This window comes from Alnus glutinosa, chromosome 3 (assembly GCF_958979055.1).
Source record: "Alnus glutinosa chromosome 3, dhAlnGlut1.1, whole genome shotgun sequence".
NCBI classification, from domain to species: Eukaryota; Viridiplantae; Streptophyta; class Magnoliopsida; order Fagales; family Betulaceae; genus Alnus; species Alnus glutinosa.
Window position 1 is genome coordinate 6,568,620 of NC_084888.1, and position 26,315 is coordinate 6,594,934.

The 26,315-nt window shown below is 34.0% G+C and overlaps 3 protein-coding genes across 4 annotated transcripts; 2 read left to right on the forward strand and 1 right to left on the reverse strand.

The window, feature by feature from the left end:
- Nucleotides 1-1,207: 1,207 nt before the first annotated feature.
- On the reverse strand, nucleotides 1,208-12,178 carry LOC133862617 (E4 SUMO-protein ligase PIAL2-like). Of its 2 annotated transcripts, XM_062298460.1 has the most exons (17): nucleotides 11,943-12,178; nucleotides 10,688-10,760; nucleotides 9,933-9,998; nucleotides 7,830-7,895; nucleotides 7,607-7,689; nucleotides 6,997-7,048; nucleotides 6,736-6,807; nucleotides 6,117-6,184; nucleotides 5,955-6,003; nucleotides 5,719-5,803; nucleotides 5,526-5,630; nucleotides 5,334-5,385; nucleotides 4,501-4,552; nucleotides 3,632-3,748; nucleotides 2,623-3,558; nucleotides 1,700-2,231; nucleotides 1,208-1,582 (listed from the first exon to the last, which is right to left on the reverse strand). In XM_062298460.1, the coding sequence occupies exons 1-17, from the start codon at nucleotides 12,116-12,118 to the stop codon at nucleotides 1,533-1,535; spliced, it is 2,634 nt and encodes an 877-aa protein (XP_062154444.1). In that variant the 5' UTR covers nucleotides 12,119-12,178; the 3' UTR covers nucleotides 1,208-1,532. The 2 variants fall into 2 exon arrangements, with proteins under 2 accessions (XP_062154444.1, XP_062154443.1); XM_062298459.1 differs by having other exon boundaries at nucleotides 1,208-2,231.
- A 3,668-nt stretch (nucleotides 12,179-15,846) lies between these two features.
- On the forward strand, nucleotides 15,847-16,475 carry LOC133863797 (desiccation protectant protein Lea14 homolog). Its single transcript, XM_062299896.1, has one exon. The coding sequence runs from the start codon at nucleotides 15,899-15,901 to the stop codon at nucleotides 16,352-16,354; it is 456 nt and encodes a 151-aa protein (XP_062155880.1). The 5' UTR covers nucleotides 15,847-15,898; the 3' UTR covers nucleotides 16,355-16,475.
- Nucleotides 16,476-23,925: 7,450 nt separating this feature from the next.
- On the forward strand, nucleotides 23,926-25,224 carry LOC133864004 (desiccation protectant protein Lea14 homolog). The gene is made up of 2 exons (XM_062300186.1): nucleotides 23,926-24,241; nucleotides 24,847-25,224. Exons 1-2 carry the CDS (start codon nucleotides 24,036-24,038, stop codon nucleotides 25,094-25,096), a joined length of 456 nt encoding a protein of 151 aa, XP_062156170.1. The 5' UTR covers nucleotides 23,926-24,035; the 3' UTR covers nucleotides 25,097-25,224.
- The last annotated feature ends 1,091 nt before the right edge of the window (nucleotides 25,225-26,315 follow it).

The window sequence follows — 26,315 nt, forward strand, 5'->3', positions numbered from 1 at the left end:
TCTTTTTGACCTAAAATAAAAGAGATAGTTAAGGAACTTTACCGATATAAACATAAGAAGTGAGACAACTTCTAGCAAAGTTTAAGGTTGACTTTTGCAAATGTTCATGAGAAAAAAACCAAGATGAAGCACGTGGCTTAGTACAAATAAATTTGTGAGTTTTTTTTTTCTTTTTGGCTAAAATTGGATGGAATCATGTGTAAATTTCCATTCCAAATATATAAAGTATTGGTTTAAGTTGGCCACCACTAACTTTGTTAGGAATTTGAAATGCTTACACTAAGAAAATTAGAATAATGTCACTCTTCTTCACACTCTTTTTCAAGTTAATTGCCTTTTATTTAGTTATTTTAAAATGATTGACATAAGAAGTTATTTAAAATACGTCAAGTAAGCCGGTATGAAAAGTAGCATTACTTTTACACTAATTAAAGATTGAAATCGAAAGATACGTAAGTATTTAATTATACATAAGGAAACATGTTACTTTTTTAAGGCATGAGACGTGGACTTCCGTCAATTTTTGGACGGAAGTTAGACGCCATAATTCAAGTACTATATACAATACGAAATAAACCATAAAGGACAAAAAATAAAGGCGTTAAACTATAAGGGGGATTAGTCGTATTTAATCCTTAAATAAATTTGTCCCACGTAGAAAGACTTCAAAACTTTCCTTTAATTTTAGCGAGTTTGAACCAATGTCTTCTAGTTGGAAGAGCTATGCCTTAACCGTTAGGCCAACTGCACACTTCATATTAGCCGATGTGACTTTTAATATCTTAACCGTTCGTTACAATTGAAAGGTTGTGACTCTTCATAAGTGCTCCTTCAAAATCTAAAAATAAGGAATTCCTCTTACAAATCTCTAAACTGAATTTCTCTCATTATTTTTTATCAAATACACAATTTCTTAGAAGAAACTCCTAACAATGAACCTCAAAATTGTTGTTTGCAGTTAGTGACTTTTGTATTATGGAGGTGACTTACTTGTAACTTATAGCCACAATCTCTATCGATTGGAGGCCACTATCACCTTAAAAATAATGTACACTTTTCTAATTTCTGTTTTGGCACAACTTCCTCAACAAGGATTTGATGAAAAAGGCCATGAATTTTAGATGGTTGCTTCCTGATTGACATATAGCATCTCTTTAATACCGAAAAATGAAGACTACTAAGATCTAATTTAACTTACAAAAGATGTAAAGCCACATAAAGTTCATAATCATTAATTTCTTCTTATATAGTGACTAGAGACGAAGAGTAAAATTCTCTTGAATATTGGATAACCCCTATAAAACTACAAGTACGAAGTACCCCTCCAATTCTGTGACCTTTTAACAAGATATACTCGTATAACATGTAAGTACACTATAACTTTAACTTCACAAGATGTTTGCATGCACCTTGGAAACTTGGCATGCAGACCAAAATTTTGATTACAGGAAAGCCCCCAACTACCGTGTGAAAATTAGCTAATCAACGCGTCCCTATACACCGTTCAGGTAAAGCAGCCCAACCTCCCAGCCTTACTGTGCCTGAAGATTAATTCGAGCGTTGGTGCTGCTTGAGACAAGCCCTTCCATTTGCAATGCACCGTGCGGGGTTGACATCAAGTCAGATGAAGTTTGGGAAAATTGAGCAGACTGGATAGGTTGAAGCATGAATTGGTTAAAAGCAGCAGCATAAGTCTCACCTGTCAGGCTTCCCCTCATTCTGCCCGAGGGCTGCCAGCTCTGTGCTGATGCCAACGTTTCTGAGCTATTGGCTGGTAAGACCGGATGTATTGTCTTACCCACACTCCCCGTCCACTCGCTAGTTGTCCTCAGCCGCTTCCCAGCCATCGAAAGAGGCAATGATGAGTCCTTCCTAGATTGTTGGAGTTGAACTTGCACAAATGGTGGTGTTCTTGACATCTGGGGCATTGGTTGAGAAGCAGCCCCGTGATAAGTTTGAGTGCTATCATCATTTTGCATGCCATGACCACTACCATGTCCTTGCTGAAATTGCACTACTGGTTGTACATGAAAAGATGGACGGACAATATTTTGTGACTGAGTCATAGCAGAATTTATCCTCGGGTGAGAAGCGCTAGATTGCAATAGGTTTTTATGCCCAGAGGAGGATCTAGAGGAGATGTGGTAAGCACCTGGACCTTGGGCAGGAAAGCTAGCAGCCTGTTGGACTGCTTGACCAGAAATGCAATGGTGCTTGTTAACATCCCAGTTCTGTGATGAAAATAAAAAAAGATGTCAAAGGAAAAAGAGTCTATATAAATGAACACATCTTTCCTCTCTGATCAACTGATTTCCACATAGAATGCAAGGAAAGAAAGAGTCTCCTTAACAGTTCCATTTACACTAACCAAAACAACGTATTTCCCTTTTAACTAAATCCCCTCTCTTTTTTCTTTTTTATTATTATTTTTTTATTTAATATGAATCCTTTTAACTAAATCCATATTGAAAGGGCTAGCCAAAGAAAAAAAAACATTTGAAAGAATAGAAACATCAAGCTATTAATTTGAAATGAAGAAAGCTATTTATACATGGATGTGCCAAGTTGACAGAGCAAAAGAAAGTCTGGCAGGCTACAAAACAAAGTAAAATCGAATCAAACCTGTGTCGAGGAATGATCTCGCATGGAAGGTGAAGCCATGTCTGAGAATGATAAAGAATTCACAAGTGGCCTGAGTAATTGCTGACTGCTATCCATGCCCCCATGAAATGCATAATATCCATTCATATTGGGTACCATAAAAGGTGTGCTCTGATAATTAGCAGAAGAGTTACCGTTGGGCATCAATGAATTCAAAGGCATTTGTTCAAATGAACTCCTAAATGAAGCCTGGGCTTTGAGGCCCTGGGGTGCAGTTGAAGTTCGGCCAGCATTTATAGCTGTAGATGGCAACATCCCATTTTCATTTCTTGTAATCGATCTTGCAAAGCCAAACTGCTGTGACTGCAAGTTACTGGGACCTAAAAGTTGGGTTTGCAGTAATGAGAGCGGTACAGTTTTCCCATTTACATACACTGATCCATTCAGTGCAGGAGAAACAGCATTTGTTAGGACAGGGGAAGGCATTGAATTGCAAGAAGAAAATTCAGAAATGGCAGCAGTTACATGGCCAGGCCTAAGTGTGCCATCTGGACATTGTGGAGCAGCAGAAACGGACAATGGAATTCTTGAGCAGATATTTTCCTCTATTTGAGTAGAACCATTTTGGTCCACTATATCTGAATTCCTGACTTCTGTTTGCACAAGATTTCTTGAAACAGAAAAACATGGAGGATCATCCAGGAAATGTTGCTTGCCAGTACATTCAGATTCACGGATGGCATCGCTAGCATTGGCCCCTTTCATGGTATGATCAACAACTTCAATTGGCACAATTGACAAACCATTGCACTCACGCTGCCGAGGTCTTTCTTGCTGACAACTTTTTGTCTCATAACCTGTTTGGTCAGTATGATCTTCATTTTCCAAAATAGCCACCCAGGATCCATCTGCTGATATTATCACATCAACAACAGTCTCTGAAACCTCTCCCAAGATCTGAACAAGAAACAAGGGGTTCACTTAAGTGGTGATATTGTTGGATGAAAACATTACATCCAAAACTACTTGCCTTAGCTATATCCTGATCAATGCGTATGTCTGGGTGGCAGATGGACTGGTTACAAAGAGGGCAACGCCATGATGGCCTTCTTGAGTTCATTTCCATGAAGTTCTCATAATCAAAGCACTGCATTTTGCCAAGAAAAAAAAGAAAAAACAGATGATACAGAATTTAAACAAAGAAACAGAAGACCATTAACTATGAGAATATCTAAGGCACTAGCATCAATCAAGTCTGGCAATCTACGAAGGCATAGAGAAAAGGGATTTTTTTTTTCCCAAAGGTTGGACCTTTTGAGCAGTTGCACCAGTGTCCCCACACTAGCCACATGAATACACATGGGTGCTTTTGGACTTTGGAACAAGCAAAATTAGAATACTAAGCAAGTATAGAGCAAGAAAACAAGGAAGAATATGAACATTTCTTATTTGCATAAGGCCTCTAGCGCTCCAGTGCAAGCATGTGCATAATAATGAATAGGTATATAATGTTGTGTTTTCCATATGTTAGATATAACTCCAAAGTTCCTTAAGCATAAATGGAAAATTGTTGTTTGTTTATTAGTAATGAGCCGATTGTCTTGCAGTGGCAGTTTGATGGAGAGGCTTGAATTAGTGCTTTATATCCTGTGATAGCAACAAAGAATTTGCAATTGAGAAGGATGCTTTGATTTTGACACATCAAAAGTTGAAATAGCAGGCTGATTTCTGGTAGACCATATAAAAGAAAGAGTCGGGTTCAGGGTATATCATTTTCAACCTGATCCTAACTTAAAATCGAGCCAACAGTTGTAAAACATAAACTATTTCTGGCTGTATTCAAGCGCACCTCAGAAGAACAAGAAATTTCCTCTAATCTTTTACACATCACACTCTCACCTGATAATGCTTGCAGAGATGTCCTTTTACGGGAGTTTTAATACGTTTGTGGCTGTTAAAAATCAAAATAAAAACGAAATCATTAAAGACAGCAACCGCAGAAGCCAATATTAATGCTAAATTCTTATGGTTTACCAAGGATAAAACACGTTGTTCAGAAAGAAATCATGAGAAAATAAACCACATAGTCAGAAGCGCGCACATTTTTTCTTGAGAAAGAAATCATGAGAAAATAAACCACATAGTCAGAAGCGCGCACATTTTTTCTTGATCCTGGCAATTGACATGATTTGTACAATTGTTTAAATTTTTTCTTTGATCTTAATTCATTGTCTTGTGGTTCATTGATACAGAAAATGAAGAGTACGAATAAGTATCAATTCATAATATACGTTAACTTATCATCCAATCAATAATAAGGAACAGATATCCAGTGCCTTCTGTCTAGAAGGATATATTGCCCAACCAAGTAGTCCTTTTCTCAATGCCATTGCTCTGATATGCAATAAAAAGCAACTTCAACTAAATTCCACATAGCAGTATTAGAAGAAGGTTCTAGTTTATCCAGAACACAGGAGCAGTCTTATCTAAGTAATTATAAACTTTATGTTGACATAACAGATGACTCTTCAAATTGAACACCTAGCTGCTCAAATGGGATAACCAAACACTTAACCTTGATATTTTTCTTAGGTCTAAGACACTAATCAAGCTCGTACAAGTCATTAACTATTCCAGCCTCTGTAAAATACAAACAAGAAGAAGAGGCGAAGAACAAATCCCACAGACCAGTATGAGTAGTTAGTAACAGCAAGAATAGTATAACAGTATACCTTATTGGGCAATTTAATGAAACACGTGATGGCCCCTCGATTATCTCAGAATCTGATATTTTCAATGTTAGTAATACAATGTCTTAGTTATGTGTCTAAACTTCCAAGAAAGAATGTAAAATATAGTAATTCTAAGCATCAGAAAACAAGATAACAAACAAGGATAGCGCTTTTTTTTTTCATTTGTCTTACTAGAATCAAGGGAAGCAACAACAGGCTGAACATAATGTTGAAGTGTTGGAATTTCAGAAGTTGATGACATCACACTCATGAAAGCTATAACAATGAGATAATCACCTATAAAATTTCAAAACTCACTGTATTAACAGAGGACATTGAAACAAACAGGTGTGCTTTAACAAAGGAAGCTTTTGGTTGGGCATACCGTTAAACTGCCCCACAGCTTGAAAAAGATTGATTCCATATTTGAGCATTGCAGTAATATTTGTTGGCAGCTGTGGTCCAGTGTCCTGATACAGGTATGGAAAACATGATAACATTACTAAATTTTACTGCATCAGGCTTTACACATTAAAACACCATGCTTTGAATATAAATAAATAAAATATATATATATATATATATATATATATATATCACTCCAAGTAGAACTAAACAAACCATGGAAACATTATTCCTTCCTCGTACACCTTTCCCATTGAATAGAAAGCTACAGAAGACGGACAAAAAAGAAAGAAAAGAAAAAAAAAAAAAAAAGGATTCTGATTAAGTTCATTCCTTGGATTAAAAAGGAGAAAATAAACCAAACCAAACCAAACATACTTTGCTTGAGGTGGAGTCACAATGCAAGAGGATGTGTCCATATTGTCCCTTTGAGCAACAAACAGACCCTACATGAAAATAAAGAGAAAAATATGAAAGGAAGAGAGAGATCATAATGTTTAACAGAGCCAGCCCTTCTAAATATGCATCTTCTCCTAACCTAAAACAAGCAAGTATTTATCTTCAAACCTGGCACAAGCCACTTGGAACTACCATCAGGCAAATTTGACCAGTAAGAAAAAAACTATGGCAAGTAATACATAAACTAGACTATAGGACATACCAGAAAATCCTGCATATAAACTGTACAGATAAAGTAAAAATGAATAATAACTGGAAGCTACAGAATAAGGTAATAAGGTTATAATGAATAGAGCAAGAGCAACGCATTGAATTAAATATGAAAAATTGGTAGAAAGTAGAGGTCAAGATGCCATCCTAATAAATGAAGATGAGTACCAATTAACCCTGACTAGGGGTTGACCAGGCAAATACAAAAGGACAATGTTTGATTTAAATGACAAATATAATCATATACTTCACCGGTGAGCTATGCCAGTAAGTAAAGTGTATTGGACTCGATACTTATTATGGACAATACACTTAAGGACATGCTTACTATCTGTTTTTGCAAAGAAACCACCGTATTCTTCAAGATCTGGAAGTCAGAGACAATGGTCCTGTACCCAGCCTAGCAAAAAGATCAGATAAGTAAAATGTCAGAAATTTAAACTATAGAATGTGTGTTTGTGAAGTATGTGTAGCTAAATACACTAAACCTACCTTTTTTTTAATAAGTCACAATACCAATCTCATTGCTAAGTACACATGAAGTATACAAAAGGAACAACCTAACAAAAAAGAGCAACACGAAACCTACCTTGACCTCAAATGAAGCTAGTATGTGGCCCATCTTTATGGATGGATAGAATCTGACAGATATGAAAAGATAAAGAATATATTAATAAGCTACTGAGACTTGAATTGGATAATAAACTCAGTTTCCGGAAGAAAGGTCATAATTTCCAAGTAACCTCTAACTAACTATTCAGGGGGGAAAAGCCTCTACTTGTTTCGGTATCTAGGTAAACCTAGAACTTCCATGTCCAATAGATGGGAAAAAAATAAACCCTTAATTTCAAATAATCATGTACATACAAGTTAGGAAGGAACTACAGCTTGTGTAAGTTGGCTTAACAACTGTTAATCAAGCTTCAACTACTATGTTCTATTCTAAAAGGTCCATAAATACTGGAAACATCTGTTACATGGATTCTGCCACAATGAGGAAGTCATTTACTTGGGAAAAAAATCAACAACACCCAATAAAGAAGACAAATAAAGTAGAATTGGATTTGATTTTAATCCCCAAAAACTACAGATGTCTTGACAATAGTGGCCTTTAAGTAGAGCAGTGATAACACCAACTCAACAACACATTAACACTGTAAAGACTATTCAAGAAGAGCAAAGTATTGAGAAGTTTATACCTAGACATGATTTTTGAAATGCTGGGGAGAGCATCGCTTGGTTCAATGCAAAAATCCTCAGTATTACTGAAAATTTTACCTATCTAAGTATGCACAAAAACCTGGTGTAAGGGACAGGCATGAAAAATTAAAGCCAAAAAGAAAAGGGGAAAAGAACAAAAAAAAAAAAACCAAATTTCCCAACCAGAAAGGAACAAAAACTTCAAAGATTAATTCTACTAACCTCCTTAGCCAATGTAAGAAGATCATCTGCATCTTTGTTTTGAAACCATCCAATCATACAAGCATTCTATGTCAGACATCAACATATCGAACAAAATATTCGTTCAATATTCTTTGTAAATGAAGAATATATCTTCTAGGAATAATAAAATTAGAGAAGGCAATATATCTTTTGGAATGAACTTCACAGAGTAAACTTATTCAGATCCTCTCAAGCATGCTACCCTATTCCTGAACTAGGCTTCATAACATATGTGCTTCAAAGATGGTTGTGCAGTCACTTAGGTCTTTCACATAACTATCCTAGCTGCCAGGTGGGTAAGGCAAGATCTTTAAATACATGGCTTGGCTCTTGACTCTAAGCAAATAGTAACCAATGGTGAAGCCACGTGGGGTATGGCAAATTATGAGAAGCCAAAGCCATTGCATCCCCAATCATAGCAAAAAACAAATATTTCAAAGAAAAAAATCTGGGCATTGTTTGGCAAAATTTTAGAAAACCGTTTTTGCTTTTCAAACGCTAAAAACTCTTATCAAACATGAGTTATCTAAACGGGTTTTCAGATATGGCCCTACCAGTAAAACACTTTTCAAAACAAACTACAAAACTCTTTTTAGAAAGCAAAACATTTTTCACAAAACACTTCTCAAAAAATAACCGAACACATGCTCATTTTTTCATGTGTGGAGGCTGCCTTGTCACACACACACACACACACACACACATATATAAAATAAAAAAGAAATTGAGGCTATCTATTTTTTTAGGAGCTGTCAGCCCAAGTGTGACTAGGGTTTAGTTCTCTAGTCTATTTAAACATATTTTTGTACTGTTGTCAGCACACTTTAAAGAATAAAAAAAATTTGAACAGCTATTTTTCCCCCTCTGCCTTCTTCCTCTTCCCCGATCCCTTACTTCTTTTCCCTCTTTCCCCCTTTCCCCTTCTCACTTCAACTTTCTTCTTTGCTTCTACTGACCATATGGCATCATCAAGTCATTCATTCAGTCAACTGATTTTGAGAAGTGAGGTAGATGGTTCTCTTGTTCCCCTTAAAATGAACACAGTATGATGAAGATGTGACCGCCATTTTTTGTTTGGGAGGAGAGCCCACTCATGCTGAATGTGCAAGGGATAATACATTCGAACCCCATTAAGGGCCCAACGAGGAACCTACTTCAAAGCCAAACCACTAATTTTATACTGTAACACAGTTTTCCATCCATTATCTGCAGCATCTTATTAGTTATGACAAACTATAAGCGGTCACCATCATGAACCTTGTTCCTCCACTTCATTCCCTTTCTTCAAATCTCAAGAAGCAATTTGATAATCCATTAGTAAACCTACCAACAACTGAAGTGAGAAGACAATAATTCTAATAGCGACCGCTAAGTTCCAATGAAAACTAACATGTTTCCATTTTTGTTAAAAATTCTCTCTTAAAAGGGTAAAATAGTACAGTACATAAGCATTGGTGAATATATTGGTGCAGAAAGAGGAAGAGAGCAGCCTGTCTTCTTCTTGTCATTTCGAAGAAGTGGGAAGAAGTGGGACTCCCATGAACAAGGCCAAAGGAGACTGTCATGCCTGACAATTTGACAAGAGTGCACTATTGATTGTGTCCACTGCCCCCTTTTTTCTAAAGACCAGAAAAAGAAAATCACTGTTCTTCCAATTACATACAATAAAAGTGGACCTCTCATCCTTTCTAAGATTGATAAGAGGGTACAATTATTGTAATGCGAGTAGTGTATGTATATTTGTCAATTGTTGGCTAATCCAAGATGTTCTTCCTACTATTTTTAACCGTGAATTTCTGGAGCAACTCATGTTGCATGCTCAATAAATTAATCATAAAAAAGTATCAAACATAATGAATTTCAAGGGTAACTCAACATTTCACTGAAGGAGAAAACAAGGAGCATATAACACATATTTCTCATAACTCCACTTGGCAATGCACTATTTTAGCTTTTATGACAAAGCTAACAAACAGAAATTATTGAATAGCTATCAACAGTCAATTATCTGAAATCAATTCAAGATCCTTACTTGTTACAAGCAACAATAGATTCAATCAAACGACTCAAGTGACTGAATACCTTGACAGAAATCATAAGTGCCATTACAGCTGCTTGAAGGGGAGAATTATTTTGATGCTTATATACCTATGTGATGTAAAACGAAGTAGAGATATTAGTTGTTTCAGAATATAATTCAAGAACAAAATTTACAAACTGTTTTCTTATTCACACAGTAAGATCTCAATGATTAATAAGAAAATAATTCCAAGAAGTAAGCAACTGTGCAAACTTTGAAGGGGTAAGTTTTTTATATGCAATCAAATATAGGAATCTTATATACCACTTTTAACTAGTCAACCAGAAGCATTAACATCAACATCACACGACAAGCATGCACATATAATATCTGTATTATGCATGTGATAAATCGCAGGGGGGCGGATTAGATGGAAAAGGAAACATCTCAGTTTAATTGTAAATAAAATCAATGGTTCAAAGTACTGTGTTCAATTATCAGGCAAATTCATGTGATTCCAGACAGATTGACACTATAGAGCCGGATTGATCTGATTCCTAAAAAGACCCACAACTTTGAATTATATTGTGAACCATGTAAAATAAGAAAAGATTCATAACCATCATTGATCCTTTGCAGGTAAAGTTCTGAATTATATGGTGTCATTATGTGTATCAATTGTCGACAACAAATTTCAAAAACTCATTTTGGAGCATTTACGTCAAAATCTCATAATAGACTAAAATGCAAACAAAATATAGAAAGAGGTCCACATGTCAAGTTACCATCACACACCTGCACGAAAAGGAAAAGTTACCTGTTTAACCAATATAGGCAAATCCTGTGCTTTTAGTGGAACCTCGTTACTCGCAACTGCATAATCAATCGCTCTGTATATGTTAAAGCAATAACTTGTCAAGCAAGTTAGAACAAAACCAGTGTTTATAAACACAAATTGAGACAATTAGGAGTAAGTAGAGAGTGTTAAAATACAATGACATAACTGTTAGAACATTAATTAAATGATTAAATCAATAATTTCTTATCAGCTTAAGCTTTTGAGATAGATGGTAATTTAATATCGTATCAGAGCAAAGATCTTGAGTTCAAACCTTATCAACATCATTCACCTCCCATTTTAATTAAATATTCCATGTGTTGGACTTCACTTATTAGAAAGAGTATGAATCCACACATGAAGAGAGTGTTAGAACAATAATTAAATAATAAAATCAACAATTTCCTATCAATTTATACTTTTAGGATAAGTGGTGATTTAACAATAACCAAAATGAAACCTAAAAGTGATATACTAAATCAAAACCAAAGTTCAAATGCAAGTACTATTTGAGAGAGATAGAATTAATAATACCCTCGACCCTGTTTCTAGTCAAGGTGCCAAAATTCCTTGAGTTGCAACCTTTTCTTTGTTACAGACACAGGCACTAACCCACAGTTTTGCAGAAAACTTGACAATTCTCAATTTAATCGTAAAATTCTCGATCAGAAGATACGCTCAATATATAAATGTTTGCTGACATGTTTCTGCCCTGAATATCAGTCCTTAATTTTTCCACATGCATATCAAGGCATACTTTCAAGATGAACTCCTGAAGTTTGATCTATATGGCTCCTAATCAAGAACTATATCACGAAGTTGGCACTACTGCCACTACACTGCAATGGTATTCACCACATTTTGTTATCTAGAGTTTAATACCTCTCATAACTCGTCAGCTTCAACTCCATACTACTCACGCTTCCAGTTCCAAATGATAACCCATAATAAATACCAACCCCAGTTACCATTCTAGGCCATTAGCACTTTAACGATTCCAATAACACAAGTTCAACAATCATACCCATTTCCCCCCCCCCCCAAAAAAAAAGTGTATGACATATAACTTGAAACTTCAAAATCAAAAAAAAAAATTAAAAAATAAAGAAAGAATCATTAAGACATTAACCAACAGCGAAGGAGCTCAGAAATCTTATTCAAACAGGAAAAATAGAGAAGGCCCATAACGTGGTTTTGGGCTTTGAATGTAAAAGATAAAAGGTGAGGAAGAGACTTGGCCAGGGAGAAACAAATATCGGAGAACGCAGAGGGATCACTGAGATGGCCGGACCGAATGTGCATGGCGAGTAAGCCCGCTAGCCTACCCACCAAAACCGACGCCGTCGAGCACTGCTCGCTTGGGCCACCACCAAGTGATGCACCGACGGGCCCCTTCGTATGGCTTTGCATTGCCCCCACTTTCTTCTACTTTCTCTCTCTCTCTCTCTCTCTCTGTGGTTACTTGGTGCCGAAGCTTTTGTTGAGCTTAAGAACAGGGACCTTTTGTAAAGAAAGCTGCTTTACTTTTTGAATAAAGTAGGGTAGGGCACATTTCGAACACGAAAATGATCCTATTATTATTAAAAAAACAATTCCCTTATTTAAAAAACAAGGAGGTCGATGACGACACGTAATTCTCTCACTATAATTGAATTACAATTTATAATAATTAAAAAAAGAGTTCAAAACATTTTACTCATAGAATGTTTTTATTTTTTATTTTTTTTAAATACTCTTTAACAGATTTTTTATTATCTTTTCTATTTTCCATTAAATATTATTTCTTTATTATATTCTTGCCAGCAGTTATATTTTCAAACATTCATCTTTTCCCACTGTCATATTTTCAAGAGATTTTTTTTTTTTTTTTTGTTTCTTTTTTCTGTTAGGTGCCGATTAATCAATAATTTTGAGTTATCCTATGAACAATCTGCATATTCATTTCAATTTTCAACCTACAGATTCGCATAATATGCCAAATTGTTGTAGCTAATGCTAATCGTGGTTGATTAGCAATTTAGCATTAGCTATAACGATTGCAAATTGTTCTTGCACGTTCACTATATATGCAACCACGTGCAGGTCTACTCCTCAAATTTTTTGTTGCCACATTGTTCACCTTTCAAGAAATTAAAATTAAAAAAAAAAAAAAAAAAAAAAACCTACAGATTCCAAATTAAGAGGGATCAAGAAACGATGAATAAGATATTAAAAACAAAAAGAAAACTTAGAAAAGTAGAAAACCAATTAATGTGTTTCGATAATAAGTATGTTTGGGAATAAGAATAATATTAATTCTATTTGCTACAGTATTTAATTTTTTAAAAATAAATCAAATTTTATCTCATTTTTTATAATTTTATTTCAGAAAGTCAAATTATCTAAACATTTTATACAATTTTATTTGCTTTAGAATTCACGCACGAAATTATTGTTGAATTCAAATTTTAAAAAATTGAACACCCAAACGTACCATTAAATATTTTGGGGGAAGGTGGATGAAAAGGCCGGTGAGGAGAAACAATAAATAACCAAAAATTGATGGCTGAGAATTATTATTTTATATATTTATAACTCAATAAATATTAAAAATAGTATTTATTGAATAAAATATTATTCAATAATGGAAGGGCAATTTCAATGAAATAGTTGTTTTTTTTTGTTTGTTTGGTTGTATACCATTCTTACGAGTAATTATTCTCTTTCGAATACATATTGGTTTATCTTTAAAAAATAAGAGAAATAATTATTCCTTGAGAAATGTAATTAGTTTTTCAAAAAAAAAAGAAAAATCATTATTTTTTCTACAAACCTAAATTAATCACAAAACTACTCGATTCAATCTTTACAAACCCTAATGCGATCGATCTACAATCCCTTCTCTGTTACAAATCCCAATAATATCACATTACTTTTGCTATTCAGAAGCACACCTAGGCAAGTTTTGGTAATACGTCCTATGTCACGATCGAAGTCATGTTGGGATCTGCCATGGATGTTCTTAATATGGAATTTAGGGTTTATTTCAATGCATTTGTTATGGAATTTATATTGGTCGGCAAAATTTTCCTATATATATATATCTTGGATATTTTATTAATTTTAGTACAATTCTAGTGAGAATACATACATTGTTATCAAACTACTAATATGAATAACTATTTCATTCCATCTGTTTTTATTCACAATAATAATTATTTATTTTTCTAATAAAATATCAATTTCATACAAGGAACGGACACTTAATGTGCTACAGTAAATAAGAAGATATTGCTATTTACCGTAGCAAAAATTAACTAAAGAGCAAAAACTCATCATATTAGGTAAATATAGTCAATATGAAGAGTGGTTCGAATGGGTGGTTCGATCCCCCACGGCCCACGGAAATACTAGGGCAAATGGGAAGCCCTAAAAGGGGTGATTTTTGCTAATGTGACGAGCAATATTCACATGCAAAATATCTTTCCCAATCCCATTTCATTGCTAAAACCATTAATAATCTAACTGTCAACATATTCACTATGTGAATAAATATGTAAAATTTAATCTAAATTATAAAATAATTTATCTCCATAACTCCATTTTATTTCAAATAGAGAAATTTAGTGTTAGAGTATATTTGAGATATTGATTATAATCAAATTAGATTTGAATACATTCGATTCTTATTTGATTTGATCTTTTATATCATTTTGTAGTCCTTTGAACTTTATTTTGTGGACGGTGACGTAAGTCATAGATCAAATCGCGTAAAATCTCATATCCATTTTATATTATTATGTTTTCTTTCATTTAGTGCATGCCCAAATTTGTAAGTTAATGAAAACTGTTCTATGTAAACGAAAAAACAACAAAAAGGAGACAAAGCATGCATACACTCTAATTGGGGTACCATTTGATTTAGAGAAATGCCATATGTCACTTTTTTTTATTTTACAACAATTTAAGACTTGTTTGAAACTGTTACGTTTGTATTGTGAAATAAAAATGTAGATTTTAGCATTATATTTTTTTATTATTTATATATTGATCAGTAATGCTGCATATTATATTTTTATCACATAACTATTCCACAAAGCTGATGCGTCAGTTCTAACTAATCTTTAGATTTTTTTGTTAAAAAAAAAAAAAAAAACACCGATTCAAAAGGTTAGTTAAAACTGATACATCAATACTATGAGATAATTATAAGATAAAGATGTAATTTTCAGTATTATTTTTTTATAGTTAGCTGGGCAAGACCATTTGTTGATTAAGAGACCAAAATGCTCACCTTAAAAAAAAAAAAATTATGTAGCGAAAATGCCTCAAATGCCGAGGACGCAATGCACCAAATGTACAAAGTCATACAAAGGAATGTACATGCGGATGTAAAATCATATGCAATATTACCAAACACATCTGCAAAATGTAGATATCACTGTTAGGTATTCGCATCATGTTTTTGTTAACCGTATCAGTACGATTATTATGGTTATTAAATTCGATTACTCCACATATTAGATAATGAGCATTCTTTAGACCTTTATTAAGCTCTATTTTAAACGATTTTGAAAATAATTTAGGTCAATTTTTAGCGTTTTGAGTTTGTTTTAAAGTCCTAATCTTTTAAAAATATAATGATTTCAAATTAGTTTTTTTTTTTTTTTTTTTTTTTTTGTCCAAGTATATATTATACAAAGAAAACAATATATATATACGGCTAACCACACCGATGTAAACCCATATAAATTAAAATATTATCTGCATTCTATACAAATAATTATTTTTACTATCTCATCTATATCCAAATATGCAGATATTAGATAAATGTAAATAGTAAATAGTAAATAGCTAATGCGATCCATTAATATCCGCGGTGGTGAACACCCATAGTCACACCATCTGAGTCTGATTCCCAAAACGTTGAAATTCCCGAAAGCGAATAATCAAATCTTATCCTGTTATCCTCACTCAACTGTCGGTCAGGTAGCGTAAAAAATGAATCCAATGACAGATATTTAAACACGAAGAAAGCGCGTGACATGCGCTATACCGACACGTGTCGCGACCACGGAAACAAAGTGACAGACGTAACAAGCCCACAAGTTGTCACCTAGCCTCTTGTTATTATATATAAAGCAAAGGATGACTTACGATTCATATATTGCGATTTCTCTAAATCTGTGTTTTTCTTTAACCCAACATCAAATGGCTCAGTTGTTGAGCAAGGCCAAGAACTTCGTGGCAGAGCAATTGGTGAACGTAGAGAAGCCGGAGGCCAGCATCGATGACGTTGATTTCAAGCAACTCAGCCGTGACTCGGCGGAGTACCTCGCTAAGTTGTCCGTGAAGAACCCCTACGGACATGCCGTGCCCATTTGCCAGATCTCTTACACCCTCAAGAGTGCTGGCAAGGTGATCGCATCAGGGACGGTGCCGGACCCAGGGTCACTGAAGGCCAGCGACACGACATTGCTGCAGGTGCCGGTGAAGGTGCCACACAGTGTATTGATGAGCCTGGCAAAGGACATCGGTGCAGATCGGGACATAGACTATGAGCTGGAAGTGGGTCTCACCATTGACCTCCCCATCATTGGAAACTTTACCATTCCCCTCTCCACCAAGGGAGAGATCAAGCTACCCTCCGTCTCTGACATCTTTTAAAGCTAGTTTGCTTGTATTTTCTTACGTTTGCTCTACCGGCCTATTATAATGGCTGTGGAATAATTTCATACCCTTAATTAGCTCGAAATGGCGGTGCATAAATAAATATGGACCTTTTCAATTCTGCGTTTGCATGATTTAGAATTTACAGCATCATATATATATATATATATCAGTAAAAATCAAATCAAAAAGGCTTTCCAAACACATCCAATTAAGGCGTGAGGCGTGGATGATTTAAGAAATGTGAGAAGATCTTCCAAAGTCGAATAGAGTGATAGAAGTACGTAGAACTTTAACAAAAAGACAAGAACCTAGGACCAATAGAACTCTGTAGAACTTGAAGTCGTGTGAGGCGTACGTGAATGATTTAAGAGATGTGAAGATATTCCAAATTCCAATAGAGAACTCTGTAGAAGTACTTCAACAAAAAGACAAAAACCTATGTCGACTAATTCAAGACTTTTCCAATACAAACTCTAGAACTCTGTGGAACTTTAAGCCATGTTGGCAAATTAATGAGATAAAAGAACTTATCAAAATAAACAACTTAAAAAAAAAAAAAAAACTTTTCTTTTTGTTTCTCGGGATGTCATCAGCCATCTGTTCATGCGTGTGTAACTGTGTCGACTGTTGTCAATTGTCATACTCGAAAGATTGAGAAAAAGTTTGTTGTTTTCAAAGTTACCAGGATCTTTCTATAACAGTTTTGCATGTATGCTTTATAAACTAATTACTGGTGCGTTTGGGTATCGAATATTTCGAATATGAATAATATTCAGAATCTGATCACGGATTTCAAGGCAATGAAAATATGTTTGGATGTTGAATATAATTTAGATTCTTTTGAATATGTGTTTGGGTGTTGAATTTGGAAGATTGGAAAAAAGTGTTTTATAATAGTATAAAGTGATTGGATTGTATGAAAAGTTGTGTATAATGATTGGTATGGTAAAAAATAATAATAAAAAATATATGATGGGTTTTAAAAAAGTGTTTTATAATAGTATAAAATGATTGGAAATGATTGGATTGTATGAAAAGTTGTGTATAATGATTGGTATGGTAAAAAATAATTAAAAAATATATATAATGAGTTTATTCAAACTATTCAAACTTTATTCAAGTGACCCATGGGTTTTATTCAACTTGGATCCGGGTATGGGTTTTTGAATAAAAACCCGGTTCGAATATTGAATATCACTACGAACCAAACGCACCAGTATAACAAGAGGCTAAGTTATGCAACATGCCATCGTCTATAGCTTATGTAAATAAACTATATCAATCTAATTTAGGTAACAAAAACACGTTGACTGTCCCTTTTGTTTGTCTTGATCCTTCTGTTGTCTTGATAATTGTGATTGGCTAAAAGTCTTGAGTCCTGACATTCGAGTTGTGGCTGAAATACTACCATTCATGTTCATTCATATATGTTATTATAATCAAGTTAATTAGTATTTTACTACATATTGATAATATGCAAATTCTAGACTCCATAATTTTTGAAGAAGTTGTCCAACTAAAACCTTATAAGCATGGTACTCTTTGTCAAAAATGTTCTTACGACCTTCTCATCTCCCATCAAATGGTCAAATGCATATGGGAGCTAGCATAAACTCATCCTAACCTTCCACCTTCATTAATTCATCATAAGGGTGATCTGGATCGACTCCAAAGCTTTTTATCCTTCTACAAACAACACAAAAATAGAGTCAATCCCAAGTGAGAGAAGCAATAAGTAAGGAAACAAAAGTTCCACAATTCAGGTTTTGTTAAACTATTAAGTTGTTAGATAGTCTTCCGTTCAAACAATATTCAAGAAATCTGCCAATATAAGCTATCATTACGAGAGATGCTTAATCCAAAAAAGGAAATACCAAACAGGCCAGGCCACGGCTTTGAGTTGATTGGGATGGCAAGGGGAAAAAAGGATAATAGCAGAGTAATTTCTCTAACTATTCTGATAATCTCAGAGTATTCCTATGCCACTCAACAGATATAAGGAAGGAAACATACAAAACCACATGTTTGACTCTATCAAGCATGATCTTCAAATCTGACTCTTTTTTCTTTCTTCCTCTTCTTTTCTGGAGGAAAGACAAAACCGAGGCACAGAGGCCAAGCAACAAAAGGGAACTCTGTTCCACTTCTTTCCAACAACAGTTCCTATGTACATACATCTTGCACGCTTACCAAACACATAGACAAAAGCATGTTGTCATTGCTGTGTACAGGACTTAAACCTCAGATGTCCCTTGACACTTGTAAGCTTAAAAATAAAATGTTGTTGTGTCATTAGGCTTTTATAATCTCATGAAAGTGATTCTTCCAAAACGAAAATAAGCTAATATCTTTATCCAAGTGGGTCTTGATAGGAGACATATTCTCATCCATTAGAAAATATATAATGGATAAATCTAACACTTAACTCTAGGAGATGCTCAGCACACAAATTCTAAGTGATCTCAATGGAAAAAATCCATAATCATGACCGAAGTTCACTCACATCTTGTAGTTATAGATACATATATAAGCAAAAGCACAAGTATTGATTTTTTTGATGAATAGCACAAGTTTGCTAAAAGCTGAGACAAGGATTAAACTCAAGAAACCTATGAAGTATGGATCATTTGAGCTCTATATTCATCAGTGTTACAACTTAGGAAAAAGCATTAGTCAGATCTGCGCTATCACCCCAAAAAGAATTAGTCAATTTAGAATTTTCTTAGAATCTATTATAAAACTCAGTTTCACCTACTAACTAGGCAATATGGGATTTAGCACTCATAAGTATCTTTATAAACCACTCATTCTATGTGAGTTATTCATCTCTTCCCAATATGGGACTAGAGTGTTACAAACTCTCCCCCTTAAACCCCGGACGTCCTCGTCAGGGTTACGTCATGCAGTGCTCCAGTACCACATGACTTGGCATTACTAGGTGGCTCTGATACCATTTGTAACGACCCAGGAAAAAGTACTAGCCAGATCTGCGCTATCACCCCAAAATGACTAATCAATTTAGAGCTTCAGTTTCATCTAATAACTAGGCAATGCGAGATTTAGCATTTATGAGTATCTTTATAAACCACTCACTCTATGTGAGCTATTCATTACTTTCCAATATGGGATTGAGGTGTTATAATCAGTGTCATCGGAAGTATCACAACAATTCAAGAGATAGCAGAAACACAAGATCCGTAAATCAAACTACCCAAATTAGTACGTACAGAGCACAAAAAAATAAAATCTATGTTCTTCCATTGACAGAAACCAGTAGAGGTAAACAACAGAAAGAAAGAGAAAACCTTGGGAGATTTGTACAACCAGCAAGAACCTAAACAATAGCAAATCAAAAAATCCAAATTCAGAATTTGTTGTCAATGTTCCCCTTAAACTACCACATTATTGTTAATGTCTTCTCAATCTACCAATTGTATCAATATCCTCCATAAACTACCAAAAAATATTAATGTCCCCGTAACAAAAATACTCTTCATCAAATTAAAAAAATAAATAAAAGAAAAAGGAATCAAACCCGGTTTTTCATTTTTCTTTCGGTTTTCTTTTTTTTGTTAATTTTTTTTTTCTATTTGATAATTTCAGTTATTTTTTTCTTTTTATTATATATATATATTCATTCATTTTTTAATGTTTAAATTTTCATTTTAATCATTTTTTTAAAAAAAAATTTATAAGGACATTTTTTGTCTTATTTTAAAAATTGGTTATTTTTGTATTTTTATTGGTCTTTGAGGAGATACTGATTTTTTTTGTGGTTTAAGGAAGACATTGATACAATTGGTAATTTGGGAGAGACATTGACAATTGGTAGTAGTTTAAATGGAGTAATGCTAGAATTCCCTCTTGTGTCACTTTTGCGTCCCTCCAAAAATGATGTAGCTTTTAAAATCATCATTGAGTTTGTGATTGATCACTATTGAATTTCGATCAAATTGTGATTTTAAAAGCTACCTTATTTTTTAAGGGACACAAGAGTGAAACATGATGGACTTCTAGAATTACTCATTTGAGGGGATGGGTAATTCTAGTCGTCATACTCATGTCCCTCCAAAATTGATGTGGCTTTTAAAATTACCATTTGATCAAAATCTAATTGTAATCTATCATAAATCAAATGGTGATTTTAAAAGTCACATCAATTTTAGAGGGACGTGGGTATGACATCTAGAATTTTTTTTTTTTTTAAATGACATCTAGAATTACTCGAGAGGGACATGTATACTTTTCTCTTTCTTTCTTTCTTTCTTTTTTTCTTTTTTTATAGATGACTTGGAATTTGCTCATGTGACATTGACATTAGGTGTTGACATAGACGCCGATGTGTCAAATGAAACTGGTGGTAAATGACAAACCGTTAACTTTGACAGTAAAATGATAAAGAGACCCATGCATATGAAATATGTGCAAAACCTAAGGGCCTTGTTTTTTTTTTTAAAAAAAAATAAAAACTGAAAGACTAAATTCAAATCAAATTAAAACTTAGGATTTAAATATGACATTTTTTTTCTAATTTTATTATTATTTTTTAATAAATAACAATCCTAAGAATGATAATTTTTCTTTTTAAAATTTCCACTAGTTTTAGATAGTGTGCAAACTTGTGCATGGACTAAATCTCCTTATTTCAAAGATTTAGATTAGGTGTTAAAAAAAAAAGAGGCTAAAGGACATTACTTTAGTTTTTTCAACTGTATAAATTTAATTTCAAAATTTATATGAGAAAGAGAGAGAGTGAATCGAATATAAATTATTGGAAAAATTGCAGGATATCTTATGTAATTTTTTTTTTTAATAGCATTTAAGCCAAGTCCCTATCTCAAATGAGATAAAGATAAATTATTTTATAATTTAAATAAATTTTACATATTTAATATTATATCTGTTGTCAGATAATGAATACATTGGCGCAATTAACTTTTTAATGGTTTTTAGCCATGAAATCGGATTGGATGGATACTTTTCATTTGATTGTTTTTTACAATTTAGGGGTGAAAATGCGGATGCGGTTATTAGTAATATCTGCATTCACATAATACGGTTACCACTTTTTGGTATCTGCAACTACATTATACGATTATTATCCGCATCCAAGCTGTTATTGCGGTTATTATCTGCTATCCGAATATGAAGTAATACGCGTTTTGAATTATTATATAAATCTATATGCAATATTAAATAATGTTTTTATTACTATATGCATGTTTAAATAAATTAAAAGTTTACTTGTTACACAATTCACGATTATCAATCATAAATGGTCATTGTTTTATAGAGTAATCTGGATTTGAACTACCAAAAAAAGAAAAAGAAAAAAAGTAAATGTAGTGAGGTATGACTTTGACATGATAGTGAAAAAAAACTTTACATAACCTTAAAAGTCATAAACTTACCAAATTCAAAACGACCTCATTTTAATTAGTAAATTCAATTTTATATATATATATATAGTTGCATATCGATAACGAATGCGAGTAGTTATTATCCGCCCCGCATTTTCACCCCTACGTACTTCGCATGACCACTTGTCCAATTGCAAGTCATTCTGTCTTCCAGTTTCATTGTTGGCATCTCTATGATATAATTTCTCCACCAATATCATATTTCTCCATATATACGAGAGATTATAATTAAGGATACAGGTCGACGAATTGTATTAAGAAATTGCATTTACGTGGAACAAATAATTAGAAGAAATGAAAAAAAAATTAAATTAAATTAATTGACCATGAAAAATTATTTCAGTCAAAATGAAACTAGAAGAACTTTCGATGCCTTGGGGATGGAACTACAGTCCTGCTTGGGGCAGTACTAGCTGGTTCTCTTAAAATTTCAAAAATTCCTATGTTTTTACCTCCCTAAAAAGTTTTTGTTTTAATTTTGCCTCCATGCTGATGTTCCGCCCGGCCAGATTGGGATACCATTTGATTTTTATATGAGAAAAATTTATATTTAGTTCTTAGATTTTCATTCATTTTGAATTTAGTCCTTATACTTTTAATTTTAAAAATAAAATCATCAGTAGGCTTTGCCGATGTTTCAAATAAGCAATTTTATCACTCTATGTCAAAGTCAACAATTTGTCATTTATTACGCGTATCTCGTTTAACATGTTCATGTTTAAATTAACCTTGGACATTAATGCCATGTCAGCAAAGTAAATGCCACATAAGCAAATACGCGTCATTTTTTTAATTTTTTTTTTAAAAACGTACATACAAAACATGGTTCGAAAAGGTAATCGATCTAATAAGAAACAAAATAGGCAGCCCCACAAAAATGGTCCGCTGATTGATTATTGGGCATCTATGTGTACGTATATATTCCATCGCTCCCTCGTGCCAAGGATGCTTGAAAAACAAAACAACAGCTGCTGCCCATCCTGCTGGTAGTGGTGGTGCCGTTGTCAATTCAGATGATCATATGATTCGACTTGTTACGAGGTACTTACGGTGACTGATATTCTGCAAAACGTGAGGTCGAAGAGGGGTACTTTTTTTTAAAAAGAAAATAATAAAAGAAAAAGAAAAAAAGACAGGCACCAATATATTCACTATTGTGTTGTGATATCATGTGATGTTATTTTTATTTATTTATTTTTTTATATTTTTCATACAGGCTAGGTATCCTGATTTACTTATAGTCGAACAGTACTTCGAGTTAGCCCACATACAGTACTAACATTAACGAGCGTAGAGGCCCAATCAGAACCCGTAGACTAATGTAGATGATTGGTAGTTATTGGTTTCTTTATTTTAATGTAGATGATTGGTGGAGATGCCAAGGACTCACGTGCGTAGTCTACTTCTCTTTCTTTTTTCTTTATATATATATATAAATGGTGTCATTGGTGTGGCATTGACATGTTAAATGAGACACGCTTAATAAATAACAAATCATTAATTTTGACGATAAAATAAGAGAATGGTTTATTTAAAATATAAACAAAATGTGAAGATCATCACTTTATTCTTAAAATTAAAAACTTCAAAACTAAATAAAAATCTAAAGAGTAGTACTGCACATGATTTTTCCTGTATATATTTGGCTTGGCAAGACCATTCATTGATTAAATGCTCAGAAAAAAAAAAAAAAAAAAAAAAAAAGAAAAAAAAAAAAAGAAAAGAAAAGGAGGGGCCAATTAAAATGCCAAGGCCGCAATCAGTACCAAATGTACACCGTCACACCATCTGAATCTGATTCCGAAACGTTGAAATTCCGGAAAGCGAATAATCAAATCTTAATCCTCACTCAACTCCCCGTCAGCCGTCAGGATAGCATAAAGAGAAAGTCCAACCCTTCTTCTTCTGTCATTTTTTCATACAATTTTTTAAAAAAGTTGAATCCTACGTACAAATTTAATGGCCGAAAAAGAAATAAGAAAAAGATAAAAATAGCAGTTGTGTAGCCTAAAATTTAATCGGATCGTAGATCTTCAAACACGGAGAAAGCCGAAAGCGCGTGGAATGCGTACATCGCACGTGTCGCCACCGCAGAAAGAGAGTCATACACGTCACAAGCCCACAAGTTGTCACCTCGATCGTCCATATAAGCAAATTAAAGGATCGTTTTCCGATCCCGATTAACGGTGTGCGCGCGAGAAGGTCTCAGGCTGGGTCTAACAATTTCTTTGAATCTCTCTGTTTCTTTAACGCAAATGTCGCAGCTTTTGGACAAGGCCAAGAACTTCGTGGCAGAGAAGTTGGCCAACATAGAGAAGCCAGAGGCCTGCATCGACGACGTTGATTTCAAGCGCCTGAGCCGGGACTCGGTGGAGTACCTCGCTAAGGTCTCCGTGAAGAACCCCTACGGACATGCCCTGCCCATTTGCGAGATCTCTTACACCCTCAAGAGTGCCGGCAGGTTTCATCTCATTTCCTATATACATTCTTTTATTTGGTTTTCGTTTTCTTTTTGTTATTGATCGGAAGACAACGCAAACATGAAAGCGCGCTCAAAAGAATATATGTAGATGACGACATGATCGAATCCCTTCTTGTTAATTAATTCAATATTTGAAAATTATGAAGATAAATAATAATACCCTTTTTGTTCTATTGATCTTCTCCTTAATACCACCTTTTTCTTTTCTATTGAATATTCAACAATCGAAGAAACTTTCTTTGAATAATCTACCACGAGGATATGCTTAAATGATAAGGATCCGATTCAACATTGGTATTTGATTGAGACTTTATTATAGAATTTATGAGGGTTCACACTTCACAGCTTATAAGTTTGATATTCCTTTTTATTTTTTCTCCATTCTCTGTAAACATATATCTATCTGTGGGTTGATAAATCTAGTTTTTTGGTCTTATATATAGTAAATATGATGGGTTTTTTTAAGCATTATCTAACGAAGATTTGTGTACGTAAAGGAACAGAAGATTAAAGATTTGTACGTACATAAATTGAAGTGGTGGCATATATATTTTGTGCATGATTAATTTGTGTGTGTGGATCAGGGTGATTGCAACAGGGAAGGTGCCGGACCCAGGGTCACTGAAGGCCAACGACACGACATTGCTGGAGGTATCGATGAAGGTGCCACACAGTGTGTTGGTGAACTTGGCAAGGGACATCGGTGCAGATTGGGACATAGACTATGAGCTGGAAGTGGGTCTCACCATTGATCTCCCCATCATCGGTGACTTTACCATTCCCCTCTCCACCAAGGGAGAGATCAAGCTACCCTCCATCTCTGACATCTTTTAAATCTCTGTCTGTTTTAAAGTTTGCTTGTATTTTCTTACGCTTGCTGGCTCTACCTATAATGGCTGTAGAATAAGCTCGAAATGGTGCATATATATATAAATAAACAAGGAAATTTTCGATCCCTTTAATTTGTTGTCTTCATGCTTTTGCTGCTCTTCCTTATCAATTTTATCTGATAACTGTGGTACGTTGTTGCCTAACAGTACTCCATATATAGTATAGATTTTCGCATTCATCTATCATATTTATTTTGTTAATATTTTTGTATTTTTAGAGTTATTTAAAAAATAAAACATGAACAAAATGTGATAAATGAGTACGAAGAACCGATAGCATTATTCAAAACTAACAACAATTAAAAAGGCGAAAAAGAAAAGGAGAGAACATTGGATTTGTAATTATGAATATGAATAATTTTGATGGCCATGAGCATCAGTACTAACATCACTAGCTTATTAATGGGGATCGATATTTCGCATCTCTCATTTTTATTTTTATTTTACAGCAAAATTGTCTCTTTACGAAGCCAACTTTGTGTCATTTTGTTGTACGTGGTCCGACGTAGACCCAGGTGGTTGGAAAGATTCATTCAAAATGTTGTGCAAAATATGATTCCTTTTGTACGTGTTGGAAAAACAACCATAAAAACATAGAGTTATATAGTATGTACCTTTTCTTGAAAACTTACGTACGAACCATAATTTTTTGTAAATGATCTACATTGTAATATAATGCCTCTCGCGTCTAGAATTGAAAGAACGCAAACGGTAGTGTTTTATATATTACAATAACAAAATACATATGCCACAACCTAAATTCTATTTGAGTGAGAAAGATGAGATAATTGAGAGATTCCGAATTTTAAATTATAAAATGATGGATTGAATAATCAGTTGTTTAACTTCCATCACATGGGTTATTTATTATATCCAACCAAGAGATACAACTCTTGGTTATTTAAGTTACATATGCAAGAAATACAACTTTTGGAAATATATGGATCGTGGGTATATTAAGGTTCATTTACTAGCATTTAGTAATTTCTCAAGAAACTTTTCACAAGAAGCATTCAAAAGTCATGCATGCATAATTAATGTTGAGAATAATTACACTAAGGCCGGCCCATCTGAAGAATCATGGGCCTTCAAGTTAGTACCAGCCCAATGAGAATTGATGACCTTAAAGTCGAGACAGCAGGACTCTTGGGAGATAGACACTC